General features: G+C 37.8%; 1 protein-coding gene across 28 annotated transcripts in view; it reads right to left on the bottom strand.

Annotated features, from left to right (window-relative positions):
• madd (MAP-kinase activating death domain) overlaps window positions 1-23,718 on the bottom strand; it is a 252,051-nt gene that overhangs the window by 98,057 nt on the left and 130,276 nt on the right. For all 28 annotated transcript variants that reach the window (XM_039753998.1, XM_039753924.1, XM_039753975.1 and 25 more), the window contains exons 11-12: window positions 23,073-23,176; window positions 22,714-22,907 (exon numbers count right to left, since the gene is read on the bottom strand). In XM_039753998.1, the coding sequence (XP_039609932.1) occupies window positions 22,714-22,907; window positions 23,073-23,176 (298 nt within the window). The remainder of the gene's footprint in view (window positions 1-22,713; window positions 22,908-23,072; window positions 23,177-23,718) is intronic.

Genomic DNA, 23,718 nt, shown 5'->3' with positions numbered 1-23,718 from the left:
CTTTAACTTCATTTAAATAATCTATATTCTTCACTGTGATTGTCTTTAGATAGAATAATTAAACATGTACTACGAAGATATTTCAATGTTCTTTAAACGTTTTGAAGAATCGGCGCTAAGCTTACAGATGGCTTAACGTCTATTACAGAGCTGATTGTATGGCGATCGGTTACTTGGGGAAAGAAAAGCACTGACTGCAGTGACGGCTACGCCAATATATACTGAATATAAAACAGAAAGATAAAATAACAACACAGCTAAAAACGCAGCGACAAATTTCGGCAAAAGTTAAATGCTTGTGTCATGAGCACAAGGCGGCTAGTGTCTGCAACATACGTGGCCATCCACCGTGCATGACTGCTGCAATAAATTATTTCATCGAAGTGAAACATGTTTAATAACGTGCTTTAACTCCTATCATCATGAAAATGACATCACGTATACATCTCAGTATTTTAGTTATTCAGAGAGCTGTAATATCACAAATGTAATGGATTCTGTGTCCAGTTGGGGGAAGAGAGATGGTTTAAGAAGCAAGTAGTGATTCACACACATAGAGCACATAGAAAATCAAATACAAAACAAAGCATTTAACGTGCTACTTTAATTACGATGTGATTTTAGAAACTGGTTAATTAAACAATTTTAAGATGAATTTTATGATGTTCTACTTTAATGACAAAATAAACTACGTGATTAAAGTGGAAATGTCGAGATTGAAGTGGACATTTCGAGCTTTTTCCCCACCGTGTGGCTTTTTTCTCTGTACCCTAATAAGCTTTCATATGACACTCAGACAGTGGGCTTACAACTCAGCTTTCCACGGCGACTTTGATATGTGACTTCTTTTTTATTTCCGGCACTGTGCGATTTTGTGGATGTGAGATTTCATGTTTCTCCAACACGCTATGCCACTCGATCAACTTCCTTTTGTTGATTATACCACGGCTTATTTGAACAAATAGTATGTTTTCTCTTTGCCTCCACTTGGTATTCGCTGAAATTCTTATGTTTCCCCCCGTGCTTTTCCCATTGTCTTTTCACAGAAGGCTGCGCTTAAGGGCGATTTATATTGATTTGCATATTCAAATAGGCGTAATTCTGGGAGGATTTGGGCGTCACATAATGCGCGTGCACGAGCGTTAGTTTTCAAGCTGATCGGGATTTATGTAGCGTAAGCACATTTCGGCTTTTGTGCTTACGCCATGTTATAGTGCGAGTTCTACGCACGGCGTTATACATGAGGCCCCTGGTGATTTTGAACTTCTTCTACTTACGGATGATGGAGGCCACTGTTTCTGTAACCTTCCCCAGATTTGTGCCTCTAGACAATCCTGTCTTGGAGGTCTACAGACAATTCCTTTGACTTCATGCTTGGTTTGTGCTCGGACATGAACTGTCAACTGTGGGACCTTATATAGACAGGTGTGTGCCTTTCCAAATCATGTCCAATCAATTGAATTTACCACAGGTGGACTCCAGTTAAGCTGCAGAAACATCTCAGAAACAGGATGCACCTGAGGTCAATTTTGAGCTTCATGGCAAAGGCTGTGTATACTTATGTACATGTGCTTTCTCAATTTTTTATTTTTAATAAATTTGCAAAAACCTCAAACTTTTGTCATGTTGTCATTATGGGGCGTTGTGTGTAGAATTCTGAGGAAAAAAATTAATTTAATCCATTTTGGAATAAGGCTGTAACATAACAAAATGTGGAAAAACTGATGCGCTGCGAATACTTTCAAGATGCACTGTATACTACGATACAGATTATTTTTATTATGACACAACAAAGGAAATTATTCCTACAAGCAGTTCAAAATGGCTTATCCTCATCTTGTGATATGACTATATTAGACAAAGGATGAAGTGGGACATTTTGCTTGTGTACAGAATGAAAGTGAGGGGTTAATTTCTTCTTAAATTTCCTTTTCTTTACGGCCATACTTTATTACTTCAGGTGTCTGAGACTCTACACTCTGAGTAATTACAAGGTCTATCTTGGGATAAAGGCTAATATGGATGTAAATCCAATCACAGACCAAGCTCCATCTAAACTATAAACCCATTCAGCAACCTCAACTGGTACATTGCAGAAGTGAGGTTGTATCATTATTCAATAAATTAGTGGATTACATTTCAATTTCTCAATCATTAAAATTATTTCACTTACTTCCTATATTACCTTGAAAAATCCCAAAAGAATGCACAGGTTTGAAACAGAATTCAGCACTTTCAAGCTTTCATAATACTACCTTTAATGCACAACTCAAGTCCAAAATAATGAGAGATAAATATAAAATAAAATAATAGTTTTAATAAAATAGTAACTTTTAGATGCAGCTTTTTTAACTCTGGTACAACTACAAACAAAGTATTTTCTATACTACTTGAGGAATGTTCCTCCATTGCTATACAGCAGGGACATACAGTTGGTTTAACACACCCTCTCCTGCAACACAATGCAAGACTGAAAAAAAGTTTGTTTAATATGTAACACCCAGTACTCCGATTCAAGGTACTAATTTGGATGAAAGAGGTTAGAACTTTTGCTACTTCATGATCAAGAGTTATTATGTAAATATAATTCAAATACAAGTCAAAATGGCATTGAAAGATCCCTGCTTTTAATAGTACTACCCTTCAAGGTATGTAGGATGTTTTCATTGCATTATGTGTTTCTTGAACATCATTAATCTTTGCATCATTAAATTGTTGATCATGAAAACATTTCTTGATTGCTTATGTGGAGAAATGTACAGTGTTTTCATTTATTTGCAGAAGGTGTAAAAGCAACAATTTCACTTCTGGTCCATTTCCTGATTAAACTAAAAGTTACAGTTTAGTGAAGATTCACTGTGCCATTTACGTTACTTTTAGTTACTGTATATTTTAAAATGGAAAAATAACTAATGGTAGACCTTTGTTTTACCATCAACAGATTAACTTTTGTATTTTCTAATCCTTTTGGTAATGTTATTATATATTTATTTGACGTCTCCGAATTTTATGATCTACAAAAGTGTATATAATCATGTTCTTAACAAACCACTTGGATGATTCCATGAGCTAAATCTCAGTTCCATATTTGTTTTATTTACTGTATGTGTGTACATATGTTTGTGTGTGTGTGTGTGTATATATATATATATATATATATATATATACATACATACATATACATACACACACATACAGTGGGTATGGAAAGTATTCAGACCCCCTTCAATTTTTCACTCTGTTATATTGCAGCCATTTGCTAAAATCATTTAAATTTATTTTTTTCCTCATTAATGTACACACAGCACCCCATATTGACAGACAAAAAAAAGAATTTTTGAAATTGTTGCAGATTTATTAAAAAAGAAAAACTCAAATATAACATGGTCCTAAGTATTCAGACCCTTTGCTCAGTATTTAGTAGAAGCACCCTTTTGAGCTAATACAGCCATGTGTCTTATTGGGAAAGATGCAACAAGTTTTTCACACCTGGATTTGGGGATCCTCTGCCATTCCTCCTTGCAGATCCTCTCCAGTTCTGTCAGGTTGGATGGTAAACGTTGGTGGACAGCCATTTTTAGGTCTCTCCAGAGATGCTCAGTTGGATTTAAGTCAGGGCTCTGGCTGGGCCATTCAAGAACAGTCACAGAGTTGTTGTGAAGCCACTCCTTCATTATTTTAGCTGTGTGCTTAGGGTCATTGTCTTGTTGGAAGGAAAACCTTCGGCCCAGTCTGAGCCCAGTCCTTAGCACTCTGGAGGAGAGGCAAGACACATGACAGCCCGCATGGAGTTTGCTAAAAGACACCTGAAGGACTCTAAGATGGTAAGAAATAAGATTCTCTGGTCTGATGAGACCAAGATAGAACTTTTTGGCCTTAATTCTAAGTGGTATGTGTGGAGACAACCAGGCACTGCTCATCACTTGTCCAATACAGTCCCCACAGTGAAGCATGGCAGCATCATGCTGTGGGGGTGTTTTTCAGCTGCAGAACAAGGACGACTGGTTGCAATCAAGGGAAAGATGAATGCGGCCAAGTACAGAGATATCCTGGACAAAATCCTTCTCCCGAGTGCTAAGGACCTCAGATTGGGCCGAAGGTTTACCTTCCAACAAGACAATGACCCTAAGCACACAGCTAAATAACGAAGGAGTGGCTTCACAACAACTCTGTGACTGTTCTTGAATGGCCCAGCCAGAGCCCTGACTTAAATCCAATTGAGCATCTCTGGAGAGACCTAAAAATGGCTGTCCACCAATGTTTACCATCCAACCTGACAGAACTGGAGAGGATCTGCAAGGAGGAATGGCAGAGGATCCCCAAATCCAGGTGTGAAAAACTTGTTGCATCTTTCCCAAGAAGACTCATGGCTGTATTAGCTCAAAAGGGTGCTTCTACTAAATACTGAGCAAAGGGTCTGAATACTTAGGACCATGTGATATTTGAGTTTTTCTTTTTTAATAAATCTGCAACAATTTCAAAAATTATTTTTTTTGTCTGTCAATATGGGGTGCTGTGTGTACATTAACAAGGAAAAAATTAATTTAAATGATTTTAGTAAATGGCTGCAATATAACAAAGAGTGAAAAATTGAAGGGGGTCTGAAAACTTTCTGTACCCATTGTACATACCCATATATCTATACTAATAAAAGGCAAAGCCCTCACTGACTGACTGACTGACTCACTCACTTCATCACTAATTCTCCAACTTCCCATGTAGGTAGAAGGCTGAAATTTGGCAGGCTAATTCCTTACAGCTTACTTACAAAAGTTAGGCAGGTTTCATTTCGAAATTCTACACGTAACGGTCATAACTGGAACCTACTTATGTACATATATACCGGCCATAGCCTGCAGCTCGGTCGCCGTGTGAGGCGGAGTTGCGTCTTTCATCGTCACGCCTCCCACGTAATTGAGTGCCTGCCCATATAAGGCCGTCCATCAGCGGCAATCCAATAGAAACACTCTTCCGCTAAATATTCTGTGCTGACAGATATCCATTATCCAGAACACAATAGGCTCACATTCTTGCATATGTTTGTGCTTTCTACTTAGCAGGGATGGATGGTACTGAAGGCACTGGAGAAATAAATTTAAAAAAACACAATCCTTACAGTTCTACCAACTTTGTGCAAGTGAGAATAAGCCTTTGGGAGCTAACAGATAATTGCATCAAGGACTCCAATCTTTGTCTGAAAGGTAAGCTGCAATGGGTGCAGGTGGTCTACCATAAGAGAACTCGTACAGTCCAGGACCAGCCTCTCAAAGGTCTTCAATTTGTATAATGTAAATGCCACTAGTCTTGAGTCATTAGGTGACGAGTCACCTGCCTTCTTTAGAAGTGGAATAATGCAGGATGTTTTTCATGGCTGTGGCACTTCCTTGAACCTTAAGGGAAGAATAAAGAGGTGAGAGAGGATACCACAATGTTGGTCAGCACATGCCTTAAAGAACTCAAGGACTGACTCCATCTGGTTCCACTGCTTGTAGCTTCCTCAGCTGTCCCCTCACTTGATGTTTAGTTATAGACAGTGCATACTGATGGTCAGAGGTGGTCTCATCACAGGCCACTCCAGTTGAAAAAGTAGGTGTTGTTAATGTAGTAGGGATGGTGTGGAAGGACTGGTCATTGGAAGAAGGTGGCAGTTGGAAGGAAAATCTTGTGGTAGACATTATACTGGTTGAAAGAGACACCAGTACAAATTTGTCAACTGTTTATCATTTTTACCACAGCTGAAAACATCAGGAAGCCATTTTTATTACCCACTGAAAAAAGACAGTGTGTGGTGGAAAGATGGCATTCTGACACCTGCTGACACATCCATCACAATATACAAATACAACTTTACAGGTACACCCTCCCTCCCATGTCTGAAACTGTTTACGACAGAATCTTAAGACTAAGACCCCCATCCCTCTCCCTATTACCCCATCACTTCTCAGACTGATATTGTTTTTGATCATATCTTCGGAATTTGAAGATGATCATACACCTACCCCCAAGTTCATTGAAGATGATAAGAAGCCAGTAACACAGAGTAGTATTATTTGTTCCATTTCAAATACGGATAATAATGATAATAAAGTACCCCTGGATTAACCTATAAGCAAAATAAACACATGCTTAGGACACCAAAGTAAATGGAGTGCAACAGAGCTTTTAAAAAAGTAGGCAAAAACTTTACAGTATAAAGTTTTGAGTACGTAACAATAAGTACTGTTTTACATCTTTTGAAACACGTACGTTGAAATGCTGTAAACCTTTCTTTAGTAGGCTGTACGTGTTGTAGGGCTGTTGAGGCAGTATTCAGTCAATCTAAATCAGTAGATCTAAATCGTCTTTGGTTTGTCTGTATATAATTTTTCTTCATGACAACAAAATTATGTTTTGAAATGCAATATTAAAGACTAATTAGGCTTGCTTGTTGTTGTTCAATGGGGAACCAAAGCAATTGGGAAGAATAGCTATTTCATTATTTTTTTATTGTTAATCTTGTTTAATTTTCTTTTTTTTACTGTACAGTCTATATAATACACATTTTTAAACATGCTATGTTTTTTTAATGGGATGTGATACAATCATGGCCAAAATTATCGGCACCCCTGGAATTTTCCCAGAAAATGCACAATTTCTCCCAGAAAATTGTTGCAATTACAAATGTTTTGGTATACATATGTTTATTTCCTTTGTGTGCATTGGAACAACACAAAAAACAGAGAAAAAAAAAACCAAATCTGACATCATGTCACACAGAACTCCAAAAATGGGAAGGACAAAATTACTGGCACCTTTTCAAAATTGTGGGTAAATCGTTTTATTTCAAGCATATAATACTCCTTTGAACTCACCTGTGGCAAGAAACAGGTGCTGGCAATATAGCAATCACACCTGAAGCCAGTAAAAATAGAGAAAAGTTGACTCAACCTTTCTGTTGTGTGTCTGAGTGTGCCACATTAAGCATGGGGAACAGAAAGAAGAGCAGAGAATTGTCTGAGCACTTGAGAACAAAAATTGTGGAAAAATATCAACAATCTCAAAGCTACAAGTCCCTCTCCAGAGATCTTCATGTTCCTTTGTCCACTGTGCGCAACATAATCAAGTAGTTCACAACACATGGCACTGTAGCTAATCTCCCTGGACGTGGATGGAAGAGAAAAATTGATAAAAGACTGCAACGAAGGATAGTCCGAATGGTGGATAAACAGCCCGAATCAACTTCAAAACATATTCAAGCTGCTCTGCAGACTCAGGGTGCAACAGTGTCAGCTTGAACTATCCGTCGACATCTGAACGAAATGAAACGCTATAGTAGGAGAGCCAGGAGGACCCCACTGCTGACACAGAAACATAAAAAAGCCAGACTGGAGTTTGCCAAAATGTACTTGAGGAAGCCAAAATCCATCTGGGTGAACGTCTTGTGGACAGATGAGGCCAAGGTAGAACTTTTTGGTAAAGCTCATCATTCTACTGTTTACAGAAAATGGAATGAGGCCTATGAAGAAAAGAACACAGTACCTACAGTCAAACATGGTGGAGGTTCTAAGGTGTTTTGGGGATGTTTTGCTGCCTCTGACACTGGATGCCTTGACTGTGTGCAAGGCATCATGAAATCTGAAGACTACCAAAAGATATTGGGGCGCAATGTAGGGCCCAGTGTCAGAAAGCTGGGTCTGCGTCAGAGGTCATGGGTGTTCCAGCAGGACAATGACTCCAAACATACCTCTAAAAGCACCCAGAAATGGTTGAAGACAAAGTGCTACAAAGTTCTGAAGTGGCCAGCAATGAGTCTGGATCTAAATCCGATTGAACACTTATGGAGAGATCTCAAAATTGCTGTTGGGAGAAGGCACCCTTCAAATCTGAGGGACCGTGAGCAGTATGCAAAAGAAGAGTGGTTGGAAATTCCAGTTAAGAGGTGTAACAAGCTTGTTGATGGTTATAGCAAACGCTTGATTTCAGTTATTTTTTCCAAAGGGCGTGCAACCAAATATTAAGTTGAGGGTGCCAATAATTTTGTCCAGCCCGGTTTTTGAGATTTGTGTGAAATTATGTCAGATTTGGCTTTTTTTCTCTGTTTTTTATGTTGTTCCAATGCACATAAAGGAAATAAACCATGTGTATACCAAAACATTTGTAACTGCAACAATTTTCTGGGAGAAATGGTGCATTTTCTGTGGAAATTCCAGGGGTGCCAATAATTTCAGCCATGACTGTATATGTTTATTTCTTTGTTAGTTCTTTTTATTTTACACAATAAAGATATTTTGAATATAAATTAATTAGATAAGCGGACTCAATTCTTTATTTAGAAGTTGCTTTACACTGACATTCTGACCCTTCTTTCAGCTTTCCTCCCTGTTCAGGTGCTATGGATGATTTTCTTTTTGTATAACAAATTATATTCTTGGTTGAGGGTTTTCTTGCAGAATTTGTATTTCTGTGGTTTAATGTCTGTTATTCTAATTAAAAGCTTTGTGTTTTCTGTATTTATTTAAAAGTTTTTATGCTGATACTATTTTGTATCCAGTGTTGTATATTTGACGTATTACCTGCTTTTACTCTGTTGTTTATTCTGAAATTCTGTGAAGAGCTTTGAGCATGAAAAAGGTGTTATATATATTTATTATTATTATTATTATTATTATTATTGTAGTTGATTAAAATGGCCCCTATGAACAGAAACATCATAGAAGAAATACTATTAACCTAGAAAATTGGGCCAAATGAAGCATCTAAACTAGATTCAGAATGAAAAACATTTGCATATAGATAAATACCTAAGCCATGATAATTTTAATTATATTGTGACATAAATCTGTTGCCATATCCGCTCAAAAGCTATTAAAAATTGGTTTGCGGCTTTTAGCTTTGTCTACATCTCCTTCTAGCAACTAAAACCTGGATTCCTTGAGGCCAGCAATTAGTTCACTCCAGACATCGTTCATGTTATTCTAAGAAAGTCTGTTTTCTTGTTTTAGTTTACTAAGTTTCCTTTCCTTTACATAGCCTTTTCTTCAGTACCTGCTATGCATTCTTCTACCAGGCAAGAGGTGAAAAGGGTGCCACTTGGAAGTTGCTCCTTGATAAAAACAAGATAACAACAAGAGATATTCCTCATTTATGATCCCAACTAAAGACATTTTAATGTAGGCAAGAGGAACGGAGGAAGACGCAGGTGGATTATACTTAAGGCCTTGTTCACACGGGCGTTAAGTTTTTGGATAAACGAACTTGCTCTGGACGTCCTAGATGTTTATGTTGCATTTTGTGGTGGCGATCGATTGACTTCTACACCGGCGTTCGTTTGTCTCTGTCTAACGCCAGCCTGCAGCCCAAATTGTAGTTTGTGTGTTAACCTGTGGAGGCAGTGTCAGGAACTGGATATGAAAACCCTTGTCGTTTTATTTGAGGTGCCTCCTTTCAACATGGACCATTTTGCTATGTTAGATATTAATCTTCTTGTTTTAAAAATACTCGTAATACGGCGACGTAGGGAGAGAAAATATCACCTCCGCTACTGGGTTCGTCCTCTGACCGCACAACGTCGGGTTAAAGGAAGTTTTTTTGTGCTTTATGAAGAAATGCGAAAATATACGCGCAAGTTTTTTAATTACTTTCGGATGTCGGTTTCAGACTTTTGATTGTCTGCTGCAGCTGGTGCAATGTCACATTGCACACCGATCAACCAATATGCGACTTGGTGTTAGCCCCGAAGAGAGACTACTTGTCACTTTGAGGTAAGGAAACAGTAGTCGAGTGTGCGCTTACACTGGTGTTATGCACTGAAATGCCTGAACCCAGCAGCGTAAAATAAACACGCAGAAAACAAACTAGAAGCGATTTCCTTGCGTTCGCTGGGTTTTGAACGCCAAGAAAAAGCTGCATGCAACGTTTTTTTGATGCCATATAAACGCGCAGCCGGACAAACGCACGTCACCAAAGCCCGTGTGAACACTCTCATTGACTCCTACGTGTAGAAAACACTTGTCGCTTCATCCGCGCTCACCGGACGCTACGAACGCAAAAAAAAACCGCTCGATTTTAATGCCCGTGTGAACAAGGCCTAAGTGTTGATGTGCTGCACACTGCTGCTTATGTTTGGCTTGCCTGATGTTTGGATTTATAAAAGGTGAATCCAAAGCAATGCCAATATGATAGTGTTATGTTACTTTAAGTTACCATTAAGACTGCCAGCCTCTGATAAACAATGGTCATAAGGACAACACAGAACAATATATTATTACCCTAACCAAGAACAATATACAATTACCCCAAGCAGACTACATGATTAAACTACATCCTTCTACATCTCCGATCAAACCTGGGTGTATTAAGGATTTGGATGAATTCTCCATATATACTTTAGAAGCAGTGTGCATCCCAAATTAGATGCAAGAGGAAAAGATGAGAGAACCCACAAGTATAAGCACAGACTAGGGGTTGCACACTGTTTAGGTGCATAAACCTAGGTATGATGTGTTCTACACTACTAAACTTATAATCCTACTTGGAGCAACACAGAATTAATTATGGAAATAAATCCTTAAATCTGCAAAAAAACTTGGAAAACTTAGCCAAGAAAACCTATCTTTAAGTAAAAGGATTTTTCGGCTTAAAGGAGAAATAACCAAAATTAACAGCAGCCTTGGCCAGAAAAGAGAAGGCTGTGCTTCAATTATTTTAATAAATCCTATGTAACTAATCCTTTACTCATAATTTATCTGACTGTTACCAGTACAAAATACCATAGCAGCTAGTTGCTATTATCATTTAAGAAGCTGATAACATCATCATCATTGATGTATGACAGCTACACAGAAGTTGCTAAGTACTGTACAATGACTAAATAAAATTTCAAAAGTGAGTTATTTAGTTTTATTTAGTGCAGTTTGAATTTTTACAACAATTTTTAACTAAAAAGGTAAAAAAAATGTACATTAAAGACAAATTAATGGTTCTTCATGTTCTAAAGGAAAAAAACATCTCACCCTTCTATGCTTTAAATTTTAAGTGGTAAAACCTCTAAGATTTCAGGTTTCATGAATCACTTGCAGAACTTAATCTATCTGTTAATAAGAGGCAGTGGTATTTGCTTAAAATGTGGATAATTCGTAGAGAAACTGTGTGGGCTGAGTGGTGGCTCTGAGGCTAGGGATCTGCACCGTGAATCAAAAGGTTGCTGGTTTGAATCCCGCAAAAGGCATAAGTAATTGTACTCCGTCCCCAAAGACTGAAAAAGCCTGTAATCCTAGGGCACCTTAAACTCCTTTACACCACTACATTAGCATCTTATGTGTTGCAAATGTGTTGATCAGCACAAGCAGACTGCTATCCCATCCCCCCCACTGCCGCAGCTGAACTCAGGCAAAAAGTTCTCCCAGCTGAATGAAGTCTCTTTCGATGTGAAGTGCCATTTCATATGTGTTCCATGTCTACAACGGTCTATGTAAATGTAGGATGATAGGAAATGCGAGGCAGCAATTGTTTAACACATAGCTAAAACAGAAACCTTTTTCATGTTTTAGACATGAAGTGTACAATGTACTAGCAAAATACCCGCACTTCGCAGCGGAGAAGTAGTGTGTTAAAAAGTTATGAAAAAGAAAAGGAAACATTTTAAAAATAACGTAACATGATTGTCAATGTAATTGTCATAGGCTTTTTAGTATTGAGAGTGAATCTGATGATTGCAAAGAGTTTAATTTATGATTGTAAATGTTGTGCAGGAGAAATGTACATTTTTAGGCAGGGAGCCAACCACGTGGTAGGTGCGCAGACAGCAGCCGTGCGGAAAAAGGAAGGGGGACCGGGGGCGGCCCTTGTCCATCTCTACCGTGAAATAAATCGTCTGTTAACAGAAATGAGGAATGAAACCGCCAAAAGGAGAGGGTCAGTTCTGAAAGTTCCTTACGGCATAATGGTGAGAACCGCCAAAAAGAAGACGTTATTTTTGAAAGTTTGTTACGGGGCACAGCATGAAATGAAACATACAATGTTTCTAAGTACAGTGTAAAGGATGAGCATGGGAAATTTGGGCTTCCTATGTATATTGGAAGTCACAGAAATAGTGAAGAGGGGTTTCCCCTATCTATATATACAGTTTAGGTGGTACACTCTCCCCCCAACCCCCACCCCTTGGGTGTTACAATAGGACATGAAACATACCTAATTTTTGTAAGTATACTGCAAGGAATGAACATGCAAAATTTCAGCTTCCCGCCTATATGGAAACTGGGAAAATTAGTTGTGAGTCAGTGAGGGCTTTGCTTTTATATTTAATGGGGCTTCTCCCTGCTTGCTTTGCTCGCCAACCCCGTTTTTGGTTTTCCGGATACACACTTTTAAGTTTTTTTTTTCCTTTGAATTGTTGCTATTTCATTAGTTTCACTTTTATTTCAGATCTTCTGTAAAAACAATATTTGGAATCTTTCGAGTCCCAATATGCTGAATTTTTTAAATGAGGTCAGTGAGACATGTATTTAACACTAGAATTACCAGAGTTTAACAGCAGTGTCAGATGGTGGGGTGGGGGTAGGTTAGGATCCTGAACGCGAATGAGAGAATGAAACTGAATGAAATGAAACCCATCTGACACTGCTGTTTTCACATAATGATGCATATAGTTCTGCACTCTGTAGGAAGTAAGTAAATAAATCCAAATAAATAACATCTGAACAGTGTATGTGCCCGAAAAAGAAGTCTGACTGCATTCTTGTACCAATGCTTGCAAACTGAAGTGTCTACGTGCACTTTTCGTGGCATTACACGTGTATTTTTTGAGCATGTCCGTGTCACTCAAACACAGGAAGCTCTGCAGTGTACTTGTGTGTTTCTTTTTTCTTCGGTTAAACTCTTGAATAAAAGTGCACTTGTTTGGTTATTCTTGTACATCCACAATTATATGTCACTTACATATAAGCTAGATCGAATGTTATTTACTTACTTCCTACAGAGTGCTGAGCTATAGCGCGTCTTTATGAGAAAACAGCAGTGTCAGATTTGGGGGGATGGGTGAATGTAGGAACATGAACGTGACTGAGAGAATGAAACTGAATAAAAAAAAAAAAAAAAAATAAAAAAAAAAAAAGCAAAGCTAACCTTTACAAGTATCATATATTTACAGCAGCTGTTACAACTGAAATCAAATGTATGTTTTTATTCTAAAATAGTAAGAATAAAAGCCACTGAGTTCTCAAAACGGACTGTTCGGGGATCGAACCTGTGAAGTTTGGATTACCATTCAACTGCTGATACTGTTGCATCACTGAAGCAGTCGTAGTAAATGCGTGTCAATGTCATACCCTAATGCGTGTTGTTTTTCTGCAGTTATATTTTTGAATAAAAGCACACTTGTTCTGTTGTATTTGTACCTGTTGTGAAAGTGTTTCTTTGATATTTGGACTTCAGGCTTCACACAATATAAACTTCATGTCTACATTTTGTCAATTATTACTAAAACATGAAAAACGTTTCTTTTTTAATGATGTGTTTACATAGATTGCTGTAGACACGGATCACACAAGAAATGCGTGTGTTCCAAATAACGATATATTATTTATAAAAGGTGTGATTTTGCTTGACTTCTCACTCAATACAACTACAAGCAACTGACATGCAGGTAAACAGACTTGAGCTGAGAAAACTGTGTGCCGGTGGGGAATGTGAGAGCGGACTGCTTGCTGCTTATCAACACATTTAAAGGACAAAAGACGCTGACAGAGAGGTGAGAAGCGATTTAAGGTGGGACGGATCTACGAGTTTTTTCATAGGCTCTGGTAATTGCAGTGTTAATGACTTTGTACCATAACTCAGGATAGGTTTCTCTGTTTGGAATTTCAGTACAGACAAAACGATCTACATCATCAGCAGTTAATAATTTCTTTTGCAAAGTAACCAATGAATGCATGTGAGGTACAGTAATCCCTCCTCGATCGCGGGGGTTACGTTCCAGACCCCCCCGCGATAGGTGAAAATCCGCGAAGTAGAAACCATATGTTTCTATGGTTATTTTTATATATTTTAAGCCCTTATAAACTCTCCCACACTGTTTATAAATATTCCCAGCAGAGTTATACAGCATAATCCCTTTGTATTCTCTTAGATATTAGGTAAGATTCATTGAAATTATGTATATAAACACACTGTTTATATACAGTAAAACCTAAATATTATTTTAAAGATATTGAGTGTCTCCGATATCACATGTTACAGCCATTACGATAGACATGCCACCAGCAATAAATACGTACAATGCAACAAAAATAGTATACAGTAAATATGTGTTTACAGTGACACTAAACGTACGTACATATACTAAGTACTGTAAGTAGAAAATTAATTACGGTTACTCACCAACAATGACACGATGACTTGTCCGATAACAATGAGTTTTATTTTACTGCACAACAAAGGAGAGCGTTACAGCCCTTAAAGGAGCCACTTCAGGCGATTGTGTAGCACTGCCGTTGTTCTTCTTCTGGCAGTCTTCAATCCAAATCCCTAAAGCAGATTCCATCCAGACTACTGCCTTATTACATCCACTTACAACTTGTTTTGCACCCTGGTTAAAAGGACACTGCGGCCGTAGATCTTATTTAAAAAGTAGGAAAGGAATATAAAAAGAATCGTAGCCTTTAACAAATCCAAAACGTTTACCTTTTCGGCAAGCGTTAACATCTTCCGCTTTATGCTGGGCACGGCCCCTGAAGCAGTAGCAGATCGTTTTGGAGCCATAATGAAGGGCTTGACTATGCACAAAGATAAACACAAAAGAGCACAACTCTTTACACAGCGAAACACGTTGATGCTGAATGAGCGAGACGAGACTTCCTGGTTAGCACTGCATTCAGCAAGCAGGAACTTAACTGCGTGCTCTGATTGGTTAGCTTCTCAGTCATCCGCCAATAGCGTCCCTTGTATGAAATCAACTGGGCAAACCAACTGAGGAAGCATGTACAGGAAGTAAAAAGACACATTGTCCGCAGAACCCGCGAAGCTGCGAAAAATCTGCGTTATATATTTAGTTATGCTTTCATATAAAATCCGCGATAGAGCGAAATCGCGAAAGTCAAAGCGCGATATAGCGAGGGATTACTGTAAACCCTGTTTTTGAAATTATCTGACTTAAACTTCAAAGCCTTACAATATTTACATACTAATGCAATGTTTACTTTCTTTGCTTTGACACTTTAGTTTTTTTCTGCTTTCATATTCTGTATCGGGCAGCACGGTGGTGCAGTGGTAGCACTGCTGCCTCGCAGTTAGGAGACCCGGGTTCGCTTCCCGGGTCCTCCCTGCGTGGAGTTTGCATGTTCTCCCGTGTCGCGTGGGTTTCCTCCGGCGCCCGGTTTCCTCCCACAATCCAAAGACATGCAGGTTAGGTGGATTGGCGATTCTAAATTGGCCCTAGTGTGTGCTTGGTGTGTTTGTGTGTGTCCTGCGGTGGGTTGGCACCCTGCCCAGGATTGGTTCCTGCCTTGTGCCCTGTGTTGGCTGGGATTGGCTCCAGCAGACCCCCGTGACCCTGTATTTGGATGCAGCGGGTTAGAGAATGGATGGATGGATGGATATTCTGTATCTTGGTCTGTATGTGTTTCACACAAGTTTTCATTAACTCTAACCTGCTCTGCTTGCTTTTGGCCCCCTTGTTATTGAACCTCTTTATGACGTTTTACTTTTGTTTTCTACTCTTGTCTTATTTCTGACCTCGCTTTGTCCTGCTTTTTTTTCCCCAATGACACCTGGTCAGTGGTGATTATTTTCCCTTTTTTGAGTAATAATTTCCGTTTGTTTGCGCTACTGCAATCTTTACTTTCTTTTTTTTATATTTTCTAATTTTTCTACTTTCATATTCTTTAACTTTCTCCACATGTGTATCGTGCCATTTTTTTCTTTTAGCCTTTCGAACTCCACTGTTTTCATAATCTCTAACCTGCTCTGCATGTGTATAGCACATTTATGAAGTTCTACTTTGTCTTTTACTCTCTATCTTTTATTTCTGAGCCCGAATGGACGTGCTTTTTTTTCCAATTCCACTTGTTTCGGGCTGATAATTACTTTCCTTATTTTCTGAATTTGCACCTAGATTATTCTTTTTCTTTTTTTTCTCTCAAACGTTTTTGAGTCTCTTTTCTCCACGTTGCTTTCTTCTTCACTTAGTCATCCATATTTCATTTATAACCTATTGTCCTTATACACTTTATATGCGCTGAGAGCCCTGGATCTGTGTGTGCTCAAAGGCTTTACACAACTGAGTGTTTTGCTGCCTATGGTCTTATTTGATATTGTTTGTAAGTAGGGCATGTCTTGCAAGAATTTCATGTTCTACGTCCCCGCGAGACGGTCCTGGGTCAATCACTTGACACAAAGTCTCATGTTTAAGGTCCGTGCGAGAAGCTCCATGGCCAATCTCTTTTGTCTTGCGGGTCTTTTAAGTGTCTTCCATGATCTTCACGTGAAGATCACGTCTCGTCTCCCTAGTGTTTCTCTCCAGGATTTTATTTTTTAATAGAGAGATAGATGAAGACTTAAGTCCAAATATCAAATAACACTTTCACAAAAGACACAACTATAACAAAACAAGTGCACTTTTATTCAGGAATATAACTGAAGAAAAAGAAGCTGGCTCAGGGTACGGCACTGACATGACCCGCTTGGGTGGTGCAGCGGTAAGAACTGCTCAATCATAATCAAGAGGTCACAGATTCAATTCCCAGGTCCTCCAATTACCATTTTGAGTAGTCAGCTGCTATTTTTATTACTATTATATAATAAAAACATACATTTGATTTTAATCTGTAACAGCTGGTGTAAATTTATGGTACTTGTAAAAGTTAACATTCTTTTTTTCAGTTTTATTCTCTCAGTAACATTCACGCTCCAAACCCAGATCTGATGATGTTGGTTTTAAAGACGTGGTATAACAAACCTCTTTATTTGAAAATAGTGTCAGATCTTGGGTGTTAGTGGTGTACATGACTGGGAAAAACTGTGGGTGTGAGTGGTGTTTTGAGAAAATGGAACTGGAAATTGTCTGCTGTGGAGGGATAAAAGCTGACACACAAACACTGGTGAATCGTGCCTTCTTGGTATCTTATTGTCAGTTAAATTTTTTTATTATTCAGTTTTATTCCTGAGTGTTCTGGCTCACGCTGAGTTAGTATGAACCTCAGGGGGAGCGTAAACGTGACTAAGAGAATAAAGAAAAAATAAATCTTAACTTTTACAAGTACTATAAATTTACACCTGCTGTTAGAGATTGAAAACAAATGTATGTTTTTATTATATAATAGTAATAAAAATAGCAGCTGACTACTCAAAATGGCAATTGGAGGACCCGGGAAACAAACCCACGACCTCTTGATTATGAGTCAGTGGTTCTTACTGCTGCACCACCAAAGTGGTCGTGTCAGTGTCGTATCCTAAGCCAACTTCTTTTCCTTCAGTTATATTCTTGAATAAAAGTGCACTTGTTTTGTTATATTTGTACCTTTTGTGAAAGTGTTTATTTGATATTTGGACTTCAGACTTCACACATTATACACTTTATGTCTACAATTTGTCTAATTATTACTAAAACATGAAAAACGTTTCTGATTTAGCTATGTATTCAGAAATTCCTGCCTCACATTTCCTGTTATCACATGACATGGAACACACATGAAATGTATGTATTCCAAATGACAATATATTGTTTACCCTCTACAATTCAAGTCATCTCACACCCAGATAAACACACTTGAGCTCTGAGAATCTTCTTTGCAACCTGAGCTGCATTGGTGGGGGGATGGCATAGCAGTCTGCTTCCTCCTTGAGGTGATCGACACATTTGCAACACAAAAGAAGCTAACGGAGAGGTGTGAAGGAATTTAAGGTGGCCCGGGATTACAAGTTTTTTCATAGGCTTCCAGGATTCTAGTGTTAACCTGCAATTGCTTCTTTCTGGGTATGACATTAATCTGCATCTAGTCCTGCAAGCAGGTCCTCCAACTTGGGGGTTGGTGGCAGGACTGGCACTCCAGCTGCCGTAAAAAAATCAAAGAGAAATTAAAGAGAATGAAAGTACTTTCTCACCTAACAGGTCTAAATGCTAAAATAGTATTTTTACAGGAAACCCACTTACTAAGTAAGGATCAGTTCCGGCTGCAAAAAGACTGGTCTGGCCAAATGTTCCATTCTAGTTTTACAAAGAAAACTAGAGGGGTGGGAATTCTCATACATAGAACAGTACCATTTGTAGCATCAGATGTAGTATTGGATCCTGAAGGGAGATATGTGATGGTCATGGGAGACTTATCTAACTGTAAAATGATTTTGATAAATGTTTATGCACCTAATGTTGATGATAAGGAATTTATACAAAATTTATTTGCATCCATTCCCAATCTGAACACTCATAAACTTATAATGGCTGGGGACTTTAATTGTGTTCTAAATCCACTTTTAGATAAGACTTCCTCCACAGGGGGAACGGCAACTAACACCGCAAAGATAATTACAAAGTTTATAACTGATCACAACTTATCAGATCCCTGGAGGTTTTAAACCCAAATTCAAGAACATATTCTTTCTACTCACCAGTACATCATTGCTACTCAAGGATTGATTACTTCTTTATAGATAATAACTTCTTGCCTAAGATTAAATCTTGTAAATACGATGCTATTGTTATTTCAGACCATGCTCCGATGATCTTGGAGCTGAAATTACTAAGCCCCATACACTCACCCCGCAGATGGCGCCTCAATCCGCTTCTATTAGCTGACGAGAATTGTACTGAATTTATATCCAAACAAATTGAATTCTTTCTAGAGACAAATACATCCCCTGAGATCTCTGCAGGAATACTCTGGGAAACTCTTAAGGCCTTCTTAAGAGGACAGATTATCTCATATCTTTCCCACAGAAATAAATCCGCGAAGAAAGTAGCAGAGATAAAAGCGAAATTACTAAAATAGATGAAGAACATGCCAGACTACCAAGCGAGACTCTACATAAGAGGAGGCAGGCTCTACATTCAGAATTAAACCTCTTGACAACTAAAGAAACCGAACAACTAATTTACAAATCCAGACATCATTATTATGAACATGGAGAGAAAGCTAATAAGCTTTTAGCAACAAATTCACAAGCAAGAAGTGCAACGCAATCTCGTAATTACTAACACGAATGGAGATAAAATCATCGAACACAAAAATATAATGTACACTTTTAGAGACTACTATAAATCCCTATATACTACTGAGTTTAAAGAAGACAATATACAATCTAATGCATTTCTGGATAAATTACAGATACCACAAATTGACGCTATTAGTGTGGAGGAGCTCGATAAACCTCTGTCATTATCAGAATTACTGGATGCTATAAAGTCACGGTGGAAAAGCAGCAGGCCCTGATGGCTACCCTGCAGAGTTTTACAAGAAATTCTCCGCTCAGCTAGCTCCCCTCCTATTAGCAACATTTACAGAAGCCAGAGATAACCAATCTCTTCCACAAACCTTTCGCCAAGCACTAATCACTGTCTTTCCAAAACAAAATAAGGACTTATTACAATGTGCATCATACAGACCAATTTCACTTCTGAATAACGACGTTAAAATACTCTCTAAAATCATAGCTAGAAGGATGGAGAAAGTGCTCCCTCAATAATATCACAAGACCAAACTGGATTTATTAGGGGCCGACACTTATCTTCAAATCTTCGACGCCTGTTTAATGTAATATACTCACCAACTAAATCAAACACCCCAGAAATATTATTATCATTGGATGCAGAAAAGCATTCGACATGATTGAATGGAAATACCTTTTACTATTTTGGAGAAGTTTGGGTTTGGCCCAACATTTGTGCATGGATTAAATTACTGTATACTAACCCAGAAGCTTCAGTTTGCATCAATAACATTTGCTCAGACTACTTTAAACTAGAACGTGGCACAAGACAAGGATGCCCTTTGTCACCACTGCTGTTTGCAATTGCCATTGAACCACTGGCAATACATTGTCGAAATACTGATCAGATAAAGGGGATTAGCAGAGAAGGACTGGAACAGAAAATCTCATTATATGCAGATGACATGGTACTGTATATATCGGACCCAGAAAATTCTGTGCCTGCAGTCTTAGCAGCACTCACAGAATTTCAAAAGCTCTCTGGTCTCAGAATTAATCTGAATAAAAGTGTACTCTTTCCGTGAATTCGCAAGCATATAATATTAGATTAGACACCCTTCCTTTTATCATTGCAGAACAGTTTAAATACCTCGGGGTAAACATCACAAGTAAACATAAAGCTCTTTATCAACAAAATTTCGTGTCTGTATGGAAAAAATTAAACAAGACTTGCATAGATGGTCAACCCTTCATCTCACACTAGCTGGAAGAATTAACACTGTTAAGATGAATATTCTTCCTAAGCTCCTTTTTTTATTTCAAAACATACCAATATACATTAATAAATCGTTCTTTAAGCAATTAGATTCAACAATAACCTCATTTATTTGGAATTCTAAACATCCACGCATCAAAAGAGCGACCCTACAAAGACAAAAGGCAGAAGGCGGCATGGCTCTACCTAACTTCCAGTTTTATTACTGGGGCAAATATACAGTCGATAAGAACCTGGACACAAATAGAAGAACATACACAGGCATGGACCGCAATAGAAGTAAAATCCTGCAGTACTTCTTTGTATTCCTTGCTTTGTGCTCCAATAAACACACGCTATCGGCAATACACTAATAACCCAATTGTGCTCCACTCACTTAGAATCTGGAACCAATGTAGAAAGCATTTTAAGACGGAGAAGCTTCTTTCTGTGGCACCCTGCAAAAGAACCACCTCTTTCAACCCTCACAAACATATGCAGTTTTAATATCTGGAAAAATTTGGAATTAACTTGCTTAGAGATCTTTATATAGACAACGCCTTTGCATCCTATGAACAATTACATTCCAAATTTAACATTCCAGCTACAAATTTCTTTCACTATCTTCAAATCAGGAACTTTGTTAAACAGAACCTTCCAGATTTTCCTCATCTTGCACCCTCATCCACGCTGGAAAAATTATTGCTCAATTTCAAGGAGTTAGACTCCATCTCTACAATATATAAAATCCTTTTACAATCCCTTCCTTTCAAAGATCCAAGAGGACACTGGGAAAATGACCTCTCAATTAATATATCAGAAAAGGAGTGGAAAGTAGCAATGCAGAGAATTCACTCAAGCTCCATATGCGCAAAGCATACAATTATACAACTCAAAATTATATATCGAGCACATCTGTCTCACTAAAACTCTCCAAAATGTTTCCAGGGCATGATCCAACCTGCGAACGTTGCAACCAAGCCCCAGCCTCACTAGGTCACATGTTCTGGGCCTGCTCCAAATTAACATTATTCTGGACAAAAATTTTTAATTACCTCTCAGACAGTCTTGGACTCACAATCCCTCCTAACCCATTAACAGCTGTGTTTGGGGTTCTTCCAGAGGGTCTTAAAGTGGAGAAAGACAAACAAACTGTGATTGCATTCACTACACTGTTGGCACGCAGACTTATTCTGATAAACTGGAAGAACCCAAACTCTCCTCTTTTAAGTCAGTGGGAAACTGATGTGTTATATTATTTAAAATTGGAAAAAATCAAATACTCAGTTAGAGGATCTGTGCAGACTTTTTTCAAAACATGGCAGGATCTAATCAGTAATATTTTGAAATGATTTTATAAAGCACAGAGAATTTGTTGATTTAGGTATTTTTAAAAGCCTTAAATTTTACACCGTTTGGCTTGCTCTCTCTCTCAAGGGTGGGGATCGATCTGTTCTTAGCATAATTCTTTTTTTTTTTTTGTAAAACTTGATTGCTATGTATTGATTGTAATAAAATTAATAAATAAAAAAAAAAAATAAAAAAAAAATCTCACACTATTCTAGTGTGGAGCAGGGATGTCACCTGCAGCACTCAGGTCCCAATCCAGGTGGTTTGGCATGGGGTGGGTGTGGCAAAACACCATAAGTGCATGCTTCCAACCTGTCTCTCTATCTCTCTCTCATAGAGAAACAGGAGCAACAAATCACAGGAGAAAAACATCGAATTCTATAAAAATTTTTTCCTAGCCCAAGGAATTGGTACTCCAGAGTGAAGTGCTTGCTTGGACTTCTACTGTGTTACCTTTCCTAAATAGAGTACTTAAAATCTTTCTCTCTTACTCTAATGATTGAATCTTTTAAAGAAGTCCAGTCTGAAATAGTTTAAGTATCAAGGAATCCATAACATTCACAACATATTAAACAGGGCAGAAAAACATGTGAACATGTGACTGGGCGGTCTCTTGGTCTGGAATCCCTGCAGATTTTATTTTTTTTTCTCCAGCTATCTGGAGTTTTTTTTTGTTTTTTCTTTCCACCCTGGCCATTGGGACCTTACTTATTCTATGTTAATTAATGTTGACTTATTTTTATTTTTTATTGTGTCTTCTATTTTTCTATTCTTCATTTTGTAAAGCACTTTGAGCTACATTTTTTCTTGTATGAAAATGTGCTATATAAATAAATGTTGTTGTTGTTGTTTAATGAAATAAACATTTTCATGTCAATATGACATGGAGGTATATTGTTTAAAACTACCATTAAGACTACAGACTCTAATAAACCATGTTTTTTTTGTAGAACAGTTAACTAACAACCTTACTTTGCCTTTGTAACACTTACATGATTGACTCCCTGAATAACTGTGCTAGGACTAGAGCTTGCTGTTGTACTGGAGCTAGACCGTGGCTGGTTGTTGTCAAGGGAATTCTCACTGTCCAGTGTTTGGTCCTCTACATCACCCCTATATTCTTGAAAATCCTGGAATTCCACCTCACTGGCATCTCCTAGTGCTGCGTGAGTCAAAGGATCAACATCTGTTGTACAAACAAAAACAATGACAATTTCTTACACTTTTATGTTTCATTGGGAAATAAGACATTTTAACTAACAAGTTATGAGGGTAACAATAAAATGTATTAATTTAGTCCTCTTTTTTACAGTCTATTATTTATAATAATTTTATTTAGAAACATACTTACTAGGAGTATCTCCTTTGATATCACACTTCATCATTTCACTGACAAAGTCACCAAGAGAAGAATATGATGAGCTGGAGTCATCATAGTCCACACTGTCACTGCCACTGAAAGTAAATTTGGTCAGTCACATCTTTGTATAGATATAACAAACTTAAAATTGCACAATGTTCAAATATTAAATTTAAGCTTATTGCGTGAAAGAAACTACATTTTAGTGCTTTATGGGAGATGACAATTAAAGAACATCAACTTGAGTTAAAAAGGAAGTAATTAGATTGACTTTTCCTGTGTTAAGGTTTTACGCCCTGTAATCATATCCACCAGAATCTTCACCACTGAAGCAAGACAAATTATAGCTGTTATTGCCCAGGCAGCATTTTAGTATACAACATCTCTGAAGAGTGGAGACTTGACATGTTACTTTTACTCCACAATGGAAACTTAGCTAAATAAGATTATATGCTGTCTATATTTATGAGTCTACCTATTTAACTTGGAACTGAGCAAATATAAAATGCCTGGTTGATTCTCTACTAGTGATTTTTTACATGCACTGTAAACAATTATTTAAAGGAATTGATTCCTATTTAGAGACAAAGGTCAATGATGTTTTTCATAAACATTTATGATTTGTCAGAATATTAGA

The sequence above is a fragment of the Polypterus senegalus genome, chromosome 1, assembly GCF_016835505.1.
Source record: "Polypterus senegalus isolate Bchr_013 chromosome 1, ASM1683550v1, whole genome shotgun sequence".
Taxonomy (NCBI): Eukaryota; Metazoa; Chordata; class Cladistia; order Polypteriformes; family Polypteridae; genus Polypterus; species Polypterus senegalus.
This window is presented reverse-complemented; position numbering and strand designations above follow the sequence as displayed.